The 16,064-nt window shown below is 41.6% G+C and overlaps 1 protein-coding gene across 2 annotated transcripts in view; it reads right to left on the bottom strand.

Moving 5' to 3' along the window:
* Nucleotides 1-8,128, bottom strand: part of samd10b (sterile alpha motif domain containing 10b) — a 214,293-nt gene extending 206,165 nt beyond the window's left edge. The window contains exon 1 of one of the 2 annotated variants that reach the window (XR_015523324.1): nucleotides 7,929-8,061. Coding sequence is in view for 1 of the 2 variants with exons in the window: in XM_087306760.1 (XP_087162886.1) it covers nucleotides 7,929-7,941 (13 nt within the window). In the remaining variant the exon portion in view is untranslated. Of the gene's footprint in view, nucleotides 1-7,928 lie in introns of both variants that reach the window. The other variant, XM_087306760.1, reaches the window with a different exon arrangement.
* Between the last annotated feature and the right edge of the window lie 7,936 nt (nucleotides 8,129-16,064).

Below are 16,064 nucleotides of genomic sequence, written 5' to 3'. Positions count from 1 at the left end.
TGAGTAGCATACCGATTACTTTATTTTGGATATCCCGATACATGAAAAACAACTCAAAACAACATGATAAAAGCCTGCTGTTTGTGTAGAGCCAAATGGACACAACAAAAGGACCATTTTTACAACCTCCTCCACCAATAAAAGGAGTCCCACAGTTAAAACTACTTTAAAATGACACAACATAAATAACTGAAATAAAATAAGCAAAAAAGTAGCACAAGAACCTTGCACTGTATGTGCTTTTAAACATTCCTTGTTTCATAGATTTTCAATTTTATATGGTCCCTTGTTTTAGAAACTAATAAACCCAAAGAAATTTAATTAAATACAAAAGAAAAGCTGTTTATTTTTTTTTTCAGTAACTGAGGTGAAAGAATAAATAACATTTCAAACACTAAATATGAGAGTTACGCTTGATTTCATTATTTTATTATTATTATTATTATTATTTATTTTTAGAGAGCAGAAAAATGACACATGAGATTCATTTCCATTAAAACACTTCCCCAAAAAATTAAATACAGAAAATAAATAAATCTCTGCAAGCCTACCCAAGTGAAGCGGTCGAAATTAAATGAAATTCATTATAAGCGTTCTCCAATGACAGCCGAAGTCAAAGTAAATGTCTATCAGTCTCAGAAAAAACACAGTCAATAGTGTTGACAGACTGGTCAAGCGTGGAATCGCTTCTGATAACCGACAAATGCACATTGAGCAAAAATACACTCTCCCTTCATCCAATGCATGTCAATCTGAGTGAAACGGGCCAGAAATGACTCTCTGTTTATCACTACCGCTCCTTTACTCGCTCTATCCTTTATTTCAGCCACGTGGTTTGACTCTGTGAGTGCGGCTTGTGGATCCAGCATTTCCAATCCATCTGCATGCATGAATGAATGAGCGATACGCATGTGTCCATGCACTTAATGCGTTGGTGGTCCCTTAGGTAGCAGGAAAAGCAGCCCCGTCCTCCTGCTGCATGCTGGGATTGGTTCAGAGCTGTAGGGTGTGTGAAACGGGGCGAGAGGGGGTTAACCTAACATCTGTGCACTCTGATGAAGCCTTATATGAGCAACGACCACATACAAATCAGAGCTATTCTGGAAACCTTTTTTATTAGGGATCGTGTGAAATGAAACCATGACAAACAATAACTATGTTGTAAAGGGAGTAGAAGGATGTGGCAATATCTGTGCAATAGAAGATAGTACAGCAAACAATCCATCCTCTGAAGTGTAATAGAGTTGTCTAGTCAAACACTGTGAGAGTAAATATGAGCCTCTGTGTGCTCATATATTTTAAAAATTATTAAAGTTTGATAGTATTCTGCTCCCAGAACATAACACTAATTAAAATGTGTCCTCCTAATTGGATTAAAAAACCATATATGTGTATAAACTTAATTATCCAACATTCCTTAAGGGAAACATTATGGTTATGCAATTTTTTTTTTACCACAACATGTTTCTATATAAAGAACATCCTATTCTGGGTACAGTCCTCTTAAAGAGATGATCAAAACAGGAAAACCTACTGTTAATTTACTCACACTTAGGCCATCTGAGATTTACGTTAATTTTATTTTTTTAAGTAGAATTTAGGAAAAGTAAGTAAAAGGTTTTCAACATATTTATTAAATGCAATGCAATAGAAATTGACACTTTAAGAGTAAATAATAATAATAATAATAACAACACACAATCTAAAAAAATGAGACAACATGAGTGGATAGCTTATTAGTTTTTACAAATTTAAGTGGGTTAAACATAAAACAGTTAAGTTTTCCCCAAAAATAACTCAAGAATTGTATAGTTTTCTCATTTAATTCTATGTTTCTTTAGGAACTGCGTCACAATACAGAAAAAAAAAAAATGATAGCAGATTTTGTTTATGCAGACTTTAAAATCACTAACTGCCAACACTTATTTATGTTAAATCTTAGTGTGGAAGATGTAAGTACAATTGCAGCATATAAAAAGTTCCAACCCTTCTGAACTATATTGTATTAAAAATGAGTTATCATAAGTGAAGACTCTATAGTTGTGCTTTTTTACACAGTCACTGTTTAGAAAATGTATTGCAAGTTAAAATGTGGTCAGTGTTACCAGCTGACTCCTAAAGTGTCTTAAAAGTTATTGAATTTCACTCTGATTCCACATGCACAGAGCTCATTTTAAATAAGTTGTTTGGACAAACACCAAACATCCTTGTTTGAGAGAATATAAAGGATGTCCAAACTGACTTCATAAGCTCAGTTGAGTGTTTGAAATAATTCCTTCTGTGAGATGATTCAATAGATGAGTGATTATTAGTCACAATGAATCAATAAAGCAGTTTAATCATCGGTTTAAAATGCAATGCTATATGGGGAATTCCGGGGTTTCTTCTTCTTGGGTGTTTGCAGTTTTCACACAAGATCAGCCATTGGCTTTGGAGGAAATTTACTGCTTATCATGCAACCTTGCTTTTGACAAGATGTGCAAATGTGATATAATTATGATTGATTGATATGATTATTATAATTATGATGCAGCTCATAATTATAAGTATATGATCAGGAACCACAGGTATTTCTTTAGGTTTTAGATTAGATAGATTTATTTGACTCTCAATAAAATAAATTTGACTCTCAAAGTGACTGTAACATTTTCATTAACTCATTCATTCATTCATTCATTCATTTTCTTTTCGACATAGTCCCTTAATTAGTCAGGGTTCGCCACAGCGGAAAGAAATGCCAACTTATTCATCATATGTATTTCGCAGTGGATGCCCTACCAGCTGCAACCTATCACTGAAAAACACCCACAGACTCTCATACACACACATTCACTATAGACAATTTAGCTTACCCAATTCACCTATAGCACATGTCTTTGGACTCCCGGAGGAAACTATCTGGATGCAGCCTTTATGATGCAAGCTGAGACTGCATCACTCAGCGATGCAATGTCAGACACAATGCACTCAAGTGGAGCTAGTGACGTCACTGTGACGGATAGGGTTAGGGGTGGGTTTAGGTGAGCCTATTAAAAAGCATTGAATGAAGCCCAGATTGCACTGCACCAGGTCTGCAGCCAGACCCCTCTCGAGAAAACCCAAGCAATTATGGGATAGAACATGCAAACTCCACACAGAAATGCTAATCGACCCAGCCAGGATCTTCTTGCTGTGAGGCGGCAGCGCTACCCAGGCCTGGCGCCAGGATGTTATAACTGAGGGGGCATTTTAATCCCATAGGGGGGCACTAGACCTGGTGACTGATATTGGTCCCTCTTGTTCCTTTCATTTAGGCTATTTATTTACATTTATTATTACTTTGCATTACTGCCTGAGTTACTGACTTAAAGCAGTAATATAATTTTTATAGTAATAATAATATGCACAGTTTCGCTATTACTGATTTTTTTATTATTGAAGGTAATGCAACAATACCGTTTATTAACACAGACAGATCATGTCTTCAGCACCAAATGAGTGCTTTAAATCATATTTTATTCTTTTTATTTCTTTCCATTTTATTTCAAATAATAGGCCTATAAATGTTTAACATTTTAGGTAAAAATGTGAAACTATGCCCACACATGCAAGCTAACCCACGGTCAGACTATTCGCATAACCGGTAAATAAATATAGTGAAATCAGCATAACCGAGTCATCACGCTTTATAACGCAACTAACATCATTGTTAGGAAAAAGCTAAATGTTACAATATAATGTCATTTAAAAAATGATTTAGTTACATTTTAAGACAACAGTGTAGCCAAAAAAATACCTAAAAAAGGATACCTAAAATCACAGTTATTACAGTGAAAATTGGTAAATTGTTGGGATAACATGCAACTCAACAGGCTATATAACGTTCTCATCATTTTAAAGTTTTAAAAAATAAAGATTTATCTTAGGCTATCATAACTGAGGTTTTTTCCGTGATATTGTCCGGTTGGCAATTGTAATAAACGCCATCATAAACCATTAGGTTACTAGGCCTACCTGTCATTTTGTTTATTTATTAAACCTATTTTAATAACTTGTTTTCAGGTTATTTTCATTTCATTTTCTTGCAAAAGGCATTTTTAAGTGACTTGACTGCTGCTGCATAATGGGATGTTTCTTTACAAAACTGTAAAAGTGTGCTTTACCATGCCAAAATAAAAGCAAACAATCTGTTCTGTGTTTTGTCAATTTTACTAATATTAATAATAATGAATATAATAAATTAAAATAATAATTATAGTATAGCCTACTGTGGGACTTTGCAGAGAACTAAACATTTTTATTAGGCTTCAAAACGGAAAAACTAATGCGAAGATTACTGGCAGTTGCGTTTTTGCTCAAATTAATTTAACGGCAAATTTCTTCTGCGTTTTTTTTCCCTTTTAGAGCTCAAGAGTTGTATTTAAAGAATTAGTTACCCAAAACATGTAATGAATTAAGCTGCTCGCCATGGTACTCCACCGGAAAAAGGTGGTTAGTCATCTCCAGGTTGGAGGAAAGTCCTTACCCCAGGTGGAGGAGTTTAAGTATCTTGAGGTTTTGTTCACGAGGGAGGGAAGGATAGAACATGAGATTGACAGGCGGATAGGTGCAGCGGCAGCAGTAATGAGTTTACTTCTAAGGGTGGCAGGGCGGACTCTTATGGAAAGGATGAGGAGCTCTGACACCCGGGAGGAGCTCAGAGTAGAATCACTGCTACTCCACATCGAGAGAAAGCAGCTGAGGTGGCTCGGGCATTTGTTTCGGATGCTTCCTGGACGCCTACCTAGGGAGGTGTTCTAGGCATGTCCTACCGGGAGGAGGCCTCGAGGAAGACCCAGGACACGCTGGAGGGACTATGTCTCTTGGCTGGCCTGGGAACTCCTCAGGATCCCCTCGAAGGAACTGGAGGAAGTGTCTGGGAATAGGGAAGTCTGGGGTTCTCTATTAAGACTGCTGCCCTCGCGACCCGGTCCCGGAAAAGTGGCAAAAAAAGGAATGAATGAATGAATGAATGAACGAATGAATGAATGAATGAATGAATGAATGAATGAATGAATGAATGAATGAATGCTCGTCTCATGTCATCCACTTGTCCAGTTTTCTCTCGTGTGAATTGAGTGTGCCTCCATTGCCTCCATTTAATCTTACAATATTCATAATTTAATTGCTATTTCAAATTATAAAATATCTAAATGTGTGCTCTGAAGGTAGGAATGACGGTAGTGTAAGTAATTAATGACAGAAAGAATTTTCAGTTTTGAGCGACCAATTCTTTATGAAAACTAGGGGGGGGATTCTTTCTGAGGGGGCAATGTAACCCTTTGCCCCCCCGTAGCGCCGGGCATGATGCTACCCACTACGCCACCACTGCGCTCAATTGTTAAATTTTATAAATCACAAAAGCTTTTTTTTAACCATGCTTTCATGTTAAAATTGGCAGTAATGTTAAACTAAAGCAAAAAAATCACCTACAGTACATGCGTAATGCTCTGAAAGTACATTATCCATACATTTTCATTTTAGGTGAACTGTCACTTTGAGTTACCGAATCACATATGTGGCTGGAAAAAGAATAGGCAAAAGGATGTGATGTGTAAGGTTAAAGTGAGGCAAGGTCTTGCTGTCCATTTCAGCACCACACTGAGCGCTGCAGATATACTATGATTACCTAGAATCGCCTGGAGCCTAAGAAAGGCACATAATTCTTAAGATTGCATACAATAAACGCCTTTGAGATTACTGTAAACAAGTGTTTGAGTTTGTTTATTCATCATATAGGATGTCAGCTAGACTTTATGTCTATGTCCAGCTCTGAGCCCGTGAACTCTAGCTGACATTCCCTTCAGCGGGTCGAGCACAATGTCAACATAATATTGACAAAAATCCAGCTGAAAAACCCACCAAAAGTGTGTGCGTCAGACTGCACTGCAAACTTCATAAACAAAATTTACACAATGCATTCAGCAAAAAAAATTATTATTGAAAAAAATAAAAAAGATGGCATCACAAGATGAAATTCAAATGTAAATACAAGAGCAAAATTGGTCTAAAGAGCAGAACGCTCAGGGATAGACAATATGTACATGTATACATGTAATACATGCATTTCAAATACGTATTTTAAATACAAAATACTATTTTGCAATTTGTTTTTGATAGGTTTGATGACAATGGCTGAATATTTCATATCAAAATACTTTAATGTCTCGTATTTTTGTAGTTTCAAAATACTATAAAATAATTTGCAAGTCGCAGTACATGATGACATCATAAGAATAAGGCCTCAGATTGGTGCTTTCTAAGTTATTTGTCTAAGCATAAGATCAGACCAGAAAATGTATTTATTTTTAAAAAGGTGGTCAATGCTTGGATTATGGATGGAAATTATACTTAAAGAAAGTAACAGACAAATGGTGAGGGTAGATTCAGAGGCAAGCCAACAATCATTGAAAACAGTATGAGCACGGCCAAGACCAGAAATATATAATGGCTGTAGTGTACAATTCAGTATCTTTGCTTAAGAAATGACATGGAATAAAATTTAAGTTCTAAAACACACCTAAATATGATGTCTCGGTGTTTTTTAGAGGGTAAACTGAGACTCTTCCAGTTAAAGAAGAACTGAAAAAATATTGTGAGGAAGAGTATACTTTACAAATAATTGATGGATTGCTGATGAGATGGCAAGAAAATAAGACAAATAATATTAAAATAAGTCTTACACTGATGACACCTTCATTGGCTGTTTTAAATGCCAGTAGCTGATCTGCAGGTGTTCTGTATAGTTAATGAAGATGGAAGGTGTCTGTATAAATAAAATTTAATAAAATAAATAAATAAAATTTGCTAAATAAATCAAATGGTTTACAGAAACTAAGTTAAAGTTAAAGAAAATATTATTCAATGATTAATTATATAAATATATTGTATTGTGTAATGTATTATAGTTGTATTTGTACCAAGTTATATGTAAAGTAGCAGTACTGCATAAATATTGTGGTAACAGTTTAAGTTTAATTTATACTATAGTAAGTTCCAGGTCACAAAATCTTAGTCTAAATAACAATATTGTCTCCTTATCACATTATATGCTACCCTGTAAATAAAACTCATTAAGTGGTCGAATCTATCATTGCATGCATAAATAATATCCTCATAAATTATATTAAATGGATGTAAACAAGTATGTAAATATATGATATTAAAGGCCATAAGCATATTAGTGCTTCAATTTAGTACAAGAAATTACTTGGTACAATAATACAGTACTGTGTAAAATATATAAAGTTGCAGTATAGTGTGAATTAGTATACAAAAATTGTGGATTTCAGACCAGTAGAAGTGCAGTAAAGTAATAAATGTTGTCTGTAAACGGTAACACATGCCACCATGTAAATAAACACACAACGTGTAAGTCTGCACCATTCACTTTATGACCAGTATACTTGAATATGGCATTCTCAGTAGCAAAGCAAATAATAATAATGAAAGTGCAGTTTGGATATTAGCAAATACCACACTAATGTCTAATAAATAGATACACTTAAAACATATAGCTCAAACAGAAAAGGCTTCAAGGCGCAATTTAATTACTGACGGCCAAGTAAAAAAAAAAAACAGCTGAAAAACAGCAGTACATAAATACGTATAAAAATGTTAAATTGATGCAAATAAATATGTTAACTATCATTCTATATTTTGCTATTCAATAGTATTCATAGACTTTGACGCACAGGGGTATTAGATATAGTAGCCTATTGCAAACACTGTGTAAATGATATAAATGCACTGTAGTTTGTATTAGTAAATTAAAACAGTTTTCAGAATAATATAATACAGAAAAGTCACCTCACAGTGTAAATAAACGCAATCTCCGTTCGCATGTGGCTTCAGTAACATGAATTCAATTGTTTTGTTATGCGTAGTAAAAACAAGCACCGTGCGCTTACCGTCTACAGCCATAGTCGGTATGAACGCGTATCTCTCCGTGATGGCTTCAGTGGGAGTCTGCCATGCCCACGGGTGTCCGGTCCGTTCCGGTAGAAGTAAGAGCTGGTGCTCCTGAACGACTCCTCCGAGCGCAAAGATCTGTCGTGGAGCAGGAGAAATCAATGCACGCGTCTACACACACGCACACAAACACACTACCGAGGAAGAGAGATGACAGTCATTCAGATCCCCAAGCCTCGGCAAGTTTAAACCCCTCCCTCTGCCTGTCACCTTAGTGCTGAACGCTTTCACATACTGAGCTTGATCCGCTGATTACACGAGTGTATGTGAAGATTAATGATATGGAGTCAGTGCAATAAAACACGCGTGTCATTTAAATTACATCTAGACTATTGCGTGCACGAGGGAGAGTGGAACATATGGGGCTAACGCATGGGAGAGCGCAACAACACAAATCTTTGTTGACACATACCTTTATGAGGCTGTTTGCAGTTTGTTGCATGGGTTTAAAGTTATTATGAATTGTTTTTAATAAGCTCCTAACTAAAAAGTAATCATATACAAAACGTGTGGTAAAAGTAGCTTATTTAGGTTTACCTAAACGCACTTTGATAAAGAGCAAGGACAGATAAGATGTCTTGTGGAATTGTCGGGAAGTCGTCAGTAAAAAAAATGTACTGAGAAATTATGTTCTATTAGACTAGCTATATAAAAATACGACCTAAAACTAAAACCAGACATAACTAATATAATAATTATAATTATTTATAAGATTTTTGTTAAATTACTAAAAATTCTGCTATGCTTTTGCTATGCTTTTATGCTTTTGCTAATTCTGCTTTTTGCTTTTGATTTTCATAAATGACAACAAACAAGCAAAATGTGTAATGGATCAATCAAAAAAGCAAACCTTTTGAGCTTCACAAGTTTAAGAAAAAAAAAAACCTTCTAGGTCAATGTGTGTCCACACATTTTGCCACCAGTGTAAATTTTAATGTGGAGCAGTGTGATATGAAGCTGTATCACCCTAACCTACCTAATCTCTAACCCCAACCTCAGAACCATTCAAATACAGTAGCATAATGACAGTAGCGGATGATAAAATTTCAGGACACCAGCAAACCAATGCCTCACAAAGCAATATGCACAAGGACTTTTAACTTTCAGTAAGCCAGCTCAGGTGCTTCTGGTAAACTTCTGGTGTCTTGCCATTACAAAATCGCCAAAAAAAAAAAAAAAATTAAATTCAATGATCTTAACTGCCTTGCTGAGAAGTAATGTAGAAATTTATGATACCAATATTTTCCCAGGACTGCACTCCTGATATCTTTCATCTCGTTTTATTTTTGAGCAACTAAATAAATACTTAAGTCTGTTAAAATAAGTGTATTTTAATTACATTATAACACTGATGATGTAAAAGAAACCCTATGAAATGCAAACAAAATATCACAACACGCAGCATTTTCTCATAACGCAAACAGTTAATGAAACATGCTGCATTTTCCTACAATGCAAAAAAATTAATAAAACGCGCTGCATTTTCTCACAACGCAAATAAATTAAAGACACAGACTGCCTTTTCTCACAATGCAAACAAAGTAATAAAACACACTGCGTTTACTCACAACGCAGACAAATTAATAAAACACACTGCATTCACTCACAACGCAAACAAATTAATGAAAGGCACAGCATTTTCTCATAGCGCAAACAAATTAGTAAAACACTCTGCACAGGCACGTGCACACATAGGGCTGACACAGCTGATCAGAACGCGCGCGACAACACCGCTCTTCAGTACGCGTGCAACAACGAACAAATTATTAAAACACACTGCATTTTCTCACAACGCAAACAAATTAATGGAACATGCTGCATTTTTTCATAATGCAAACAAATTGATAAAACACACTGCATTTTCTCACAACACAAATAAATTGATAAAACGCTGCATTTTTTCATACACAAACAAATTAATAAAACACAATGCATTTTCTCACAACACAAACAAATTAATAAAACACACTGCATTTTCCCACAACGCAAATAAATTATTAAAACGTGCATTTTTTCATAACAAAAAATTTATAAAATGTGCTGCATTTTCTCATCTGCAAACAGATTAATGAAACACACTGCATTTTCTTACAATGCAATTAAATTAATAAAACGTGCTGCATTACCTCAAATCACGAACAAACTAATGAAACACACTGCATTTTCTCACAATGTAAACAAATTAATAAAACATGCTGCATTTACTCACAACGCAAACAAACTAATGAAACGCACAGCATTTTCTCACAACAAAAACAAATTAGTTAAATGCACTGCATTTTCTCACAACGCAAACAAATTAATCAAACACACTGCATTTTCTCACAACACAAACAAATTAATCAAACGCACTGCATTTTCTCACAACGCAAACAAATTAATTAAACACACTGCATTTTCTCACAATACAAACAAATTATTAAAACACGCTGCATTTTTTCATAACGCAAACAATTATTAAAACGTGCTGCATTTTCTCATATGCAAACAAATTAATGAAACACACTGCATTTTCTTACAGCGAAATTAAATTAATAAAAAGTGCTGCATTACCTCGTCACAAACAATGAAACACACTGCATTTCCTCACAATGCAAACAAACGAATAAAACACGCTACATTTTCTCACAACACAAACAAATTATTGAAATGCGCTGCATTTTCTCACAATGCAAACAAATAAATAAAACATGCTACATTTTCTCACAACGCAAACAAATTAATGAAACGCACTGCTTTTTCTCAAAATGCAAACAAATTAATCAAACACACTGCATTTTCTCTTAACGCAAACAAAATAATGAAACGTGCTGCATTTTCTCACAACGCAAACAAATTACACAAACAATGAAACACACTGCATTTCCTCACAATGCAAACAAATGAATAAAACACGCTACATTTTCTCACAACACAAACAAATTATTGAAACGCGCTGCATTTTCTCACAATGCAAACAAATAAATAAAACATGCTATATTTTCTCACAACGCAAACAAATTAATGAAACGCACTGCTTTTTCCCACAATGCAAACAAATTAATCAAACACACTGCATTTTCTCTTAACGCAAACAAAATAATGAAACGTGCTGCATTTTCTCACAACGCAAACAAATTAATCAAACGCACTGCATTTTCTCACAATACAAACAAATCAATGAAACGCGCTGCTTTTTCTCACAACACAAACAAATAAATAAAAATTTGCTGCATTTAAAAACATTTCTGCAACAGAAATGGTTTTAAGGGGACCTAAAAACGTGACAAACACATCTGTGCTGTGACTAGTGCTCAGTGAAGTTGTATAGGTGATCTTTGAAAGGTGAGTTTTTTGTTTGTTCATTTTAATATCCCAATTCCTGTGTCTTTGGTATGTATTAGCCTAAATAAACATAACCTACAGTAAACACCCATGTCTGTCACGTTTTAGGGTCTACTTGAAACATTTTTCAATTTTCAATTGCATAGTGTTGCACAGGGCGAAGCAGTGGCGCAGCAGGTAGTGCTGTCGCCTCACAGCAAGAAAGTCGCTGGGTCACTGGTTCGAGCCTCGGCTCAGCTGGTGTTTCTGTGTGGAGTTTGCATGTTCTCCCTGCGTTTGCATGGGCTTCCTCCTGGTGCTCCGGCTTCCCCCACAGTCCAAAGACATGCGGTACAGGTAAATTGGGTGGGCTAAATTGTACGTAGTGTATGAATGTGTGTGTGAATGTGAGTGTGGATGTTCCCCTTCGGTTGGGGAACTTCAGTGCCATAGAGTGGATTGATTGAATCCACGAATGGTAGGATTCGGTTCAGAAGCCGCTTGTCTGAAAGAGTATTGAACGGGCCAATGAATGCAATGAATTGGCAGCGTAAGCTTGCACAGGTGTACTTCATTGCCAATTATCCCAGCATTTAAGCACACCTGGAGCGACCAAACGCCATTCTTTTCGCTTCAGAGACTTTCTGATCGAGTCGATGAGCGTTCCTCCTGCTGTGACCAGCGATTCTGAGCGAACGAGAGCATTCTCCCGGTCCAGAGTGTGTACACGCAGCGGCAGACGGTCGAGCTGGGTTTCTCCCTTGCCTGGCGTTCTTTGGGTCCGGTCCTCCAGAGCGGTGCGTATAAAGTTGCAAACTTCACAGAAAGAGCAACACAGTCGTGCAGCACGTCCTTTTCAGGACGGCGCTCCGACTGTGCGTTTCTGGATGCGGTGGTTTCCTTTCCTCGGATGATGGGCACGGGCACTGCGTTACATGTCTGGGGGGTCCAGCATGTTAATGCGCTGCTCGCGGGCAGTTCATGTCGTCATTGCGATGCCATGACTGTTGCGCAGTACAGATCGCGGCTAGCCTTTGCAAAATGGTGAACCACACCAGTTGTCCCCTGCTCTGCAGCGGGCACTCGGGCAGATCTGAGGGTTTCAGCGAGAGATAATCCGTCGCCCACGGGCCCGCGGACCTCCCGCTCCTCTAAGCGCTCCATCCAAGCTTCGGGCGGGGGAAGCGATCCGTCTAACAGATGGTAGCCCTTACGCCCGATGACACCGGAGACCAGACGTCCACCACGGCATCGGAGGGTGGGCTTTCATTGTCCGATGATGATCTAGACCCGCTCGCCCCCTTCGGGCTGGTGAGCGCTGTCACTACGGATCCTGAAACGGACATGTTAGCCGTGCTTTCCCGGGCTGCTTCAGCCATGGGTTGGAGATGGTTTATCCCCCAGCTCCGCGGCCGGACCGACTAGAGGGGCGTTCCCTTCTTCCCGGAGGTGCACAGTAGGCTCACGCGGTCTTGAAAAGCACTTTTTTCTGCTCGTACTGCGTGTCCCTCCACCCTCACCACTCTTGACGGTGGAACAGCCAGGGGGTATGTGGCGATTCCTCAGGTTGAGTGCGCGATGGCGGTCAATCCGCGCGGCGCCTCTTCTTGGCGGGGTCCGCCTCGTCTCCCATCCAAAGCCTGTAAGTTATCTGCCTCTCTCGGAGCTAGAGCTTACATAGCTGCGGGCCAGGCTGCTTCCGCCTTGCATGCGATAGCCACCTACCAGCGCTACCTAGCGCAGGCGCTGGCCGAGCTGCACGAGGGTGGGTCCAACCCAGGATTACGAGCTTTGCACCGCCGCCGACTTAGCTCTTCGGACTACTGAGTCTGCTGCGTGTGCGTTGGGGAGGACGATGTCCACATTAGTGATCCAGGAGCGCCACCCCTGGCTGATATGCGCGAAGTCGACAAAGTCCGCTTTCTTGACTTTCCCCATATCCCAACCCATGTTCGGCGACACCGTCTGTGAATTCACCCAGGAATTCAAGGCGGTGAGAGAGCAGTTGATGGGTGATGTCTTATCGGCGGTAAGTAGCCCGCTCCGCCCGCCGTGCCATTCATACCTGCTCCTCGCCGAAGGCGCCCGCCTACGAGAGCTGCTCCGCCCCCGCACATGCCTCTGGCGAAGCGAGCGCGTCGGGCACCTCGGAAGCAGGCAGCCCCCCTGCCCAGAATGCCGCTAAGTCTGGCAACGGACCGCGAAGCGTCCCTGGGACAGGCCATCTGTAGAAGAGGGAACTTGCTCTTTCCCCGCTGGAGGGCGGGGCCCTATTTCCAATGGCACTTTTTTACTGCCATGAAAACATTATGAAAGGGCACTTTTCCACCTCCCCGGATGTGACAGCCCAACATCTGCCAGTCTGGGACGCTATGCTTTCTAGCTTGCAGATTCGGTGTGTTTCGCCAGTGGCTCACGAGCGCTGGGAGGACGGTCTCCTTTCTCCCACCCCTCTAGCCTCCCCTCCGGAGCTCGGGTGCGGAGTGAGAGCAAATATCTCACCTCCAGCTTTTCCGTGGGACCCGCGCGCTTCCCGGATCAGCACACCCACTCCGCGCTGCCCCACTGCTGGTAAGTCAGCGATTGTAGCGATGAGTCCATTAGCGAGAGCTCTGCCTGCCTGGTTAGCGCGGGCCAGCTCTTCGCGGTGGCTCATACGCACAATCAGACTCGGCTATGCGATTAAGTTCGCGAAACGGCCCCCCAAGTCACGGGTGTGTATTCACCAGGGTCAGCCCCCTGTCCGCCCATGTCTTGCGAGAGGAGATTGCTGTCCTCCTGGCGAAGGATGCAATCGAGCCGCTCCCTCCAGCCGAGATGGAGAGCGGGTTTTACAGCCCACACTTCATCGTGCCCAAAAAGAGCGGTGGGTCACGGCCAATCCTAGATCTGCACGTTTTGAACCGCTGTCTGCACAAGCTGCCATTCAGAATGCTCACGCAGAAGCGCATCCTCCGGTGCGTTCGTCCTCTGGGTTGGTCTGCAGCATTAGACCTGATGGACGCGTATTTCCATGTCTCCACTCTTCCTCACCACCGTCAGTTTCTGCGGTTTGCATTTGAAGGTCGAGCTTGGCAATACAAAGCCCTCCCCTTCGGGCTCTCTCTGTCTCCACGGGTCCTCACCAAGCCCGCGGAGGGTGCCTTAGCTCCCCTTCGGCTCGCGGGCATCTGCATACTCAATTTCTTGACGACTGGCTGATTTTTGCCCTCTCTCGGAGCAATTGATTATGCACAGAGACAAAGTGCTCCAGCACTTCCACCTGTTGGGGTTTCAGGTCAACCTAGAAAAGAGCATACTCGCAACCGTGCAGAGGATCTCTTCTCTCGGGCTGGAGCTGGACTCGGTCACCATGGCAGCGCGCCTCTCCGGAGAGCGCGCTCAGCTGATGCTGTACTGTCTGAGAGAGCTCGACAGTAAAATAGTGGTACCACTGAAACTATTTCAGAGGCTCCTGGGGCATATGGCATCCACAACCGCTTCATGCCGCTCGGATTATTCTATATGAGACCACTTCAGCCCTGGCTTCACGATCGAGTCCCCAGACGCGCATGGCACGCGTGCGCACACCGAGTCTTTGTTACTGCGCTGTGTCGCCGCGCCCTCAGCCCTTGGAGCGACCCCTCGTTCCTACAGGCCTGGGTGTCTCTAGAACAGGCGTCCAGTCTTGCTGTCGTTTCAGCCGACGCTTCCAACATGGGCTGGGGGGCTGTGCGTTGCGGGCATGCGGCTGCGGACCTGTGGAAAGGTACCCAGTTGCATTGGCATATCGCCTGGAGCTGTTGGCAGTGTTCCTCGCTCTCCACCGTTTTTTCCGGTGCTGGAGCGGCAACACGTGCTGGTCAGGACGGACAGTACGGCCCTGGTGGCGTATATCAGCCGTATGGGGGGTATGCGCTCTCGCCGCATGTCTCAGCTCGCCCGCCGTCTGCTCCTCTGGAGTCATCCGCGGCTGAAATCGCTGCACGCCATTCATATTCAGGCAAGCTCAACCGTGCAGCCGATGCGCTCTCACGGCAGCTTTACGTCCTGGAGAATGGAGACTCCACCCCGAGTCTGTCCAGCTGATATGGGCGCGATTCGGGGAAGCCCAGATCGATCTGTTGCTTCCCCCGAGATCGCTCATTGCCAGTTGTTCTTTTCCTGACCGAGTGCTCTCGGCACGGATGCACTGGCTTACAGCTGGCCTCGGGGCATGCGCAAATACGCGTTTCCCCCAGTGAGCCTGCTCGCGCAGTTACTGTGCAAGGTCAGGGAGGACGAGGAACAGGTTGCTGGTTGCGCCCCTCTGGCTCAACCGGACCTGGATGTCAGAGCTCTCCCTCGCGATAGCCCTCCCCTGGCAGTCCCTTCGAGAGAGCACCTACTCTCTCAAGGACAGGGCACCATCTGGCACCCTCGCTGATCTTTGGAGGTCCTTAGACGCGAGGAAGACTTAGGTAACCTCCGAGTGCGGTGGCTAATACCGTCACTCGGGCTAGAGCCCCCTCCCCGAGCGCGCCTATGCCCTGAAGTGGAGTCTATTTACTGAATGGTGTGTCTCTCGCAGAGAAGACCCCCGTAATTTTCTAGATCAGCGTTGTGCTTTCTTTACGCCGAGAGAAGCTGGAGAGCAGGCTGTCGCCCTCCACACTCAAGGTTACGTGGCTGCCATCTCCGCTCTCATGACGCGGTGGCTGGCAGCACCGTGGGAACGCATAACCTCATCATCCGGTTCCTCAGGGGCGCTAAGCGAATTAATCCACCTCGCCCCCTCTCATGCCCTCTTAGGA

This window comes from Danio rerio, chromosome 23, assembly GCF_052040795.2.
Source record: "Danio rerio strain M-AB ecotype USA chromosome 23, GRCz13ab, whole genome shotgun sequence".
Taxonomy (NCBI): Eukaryota; Metazoa; Chordata; class Actinopteri; order Cypriniformes; family Danionidae; genus Danio; species Danio rerio.
This window is presented reverse-complemented; position numbering and strand designations above follow the sequence as displayed.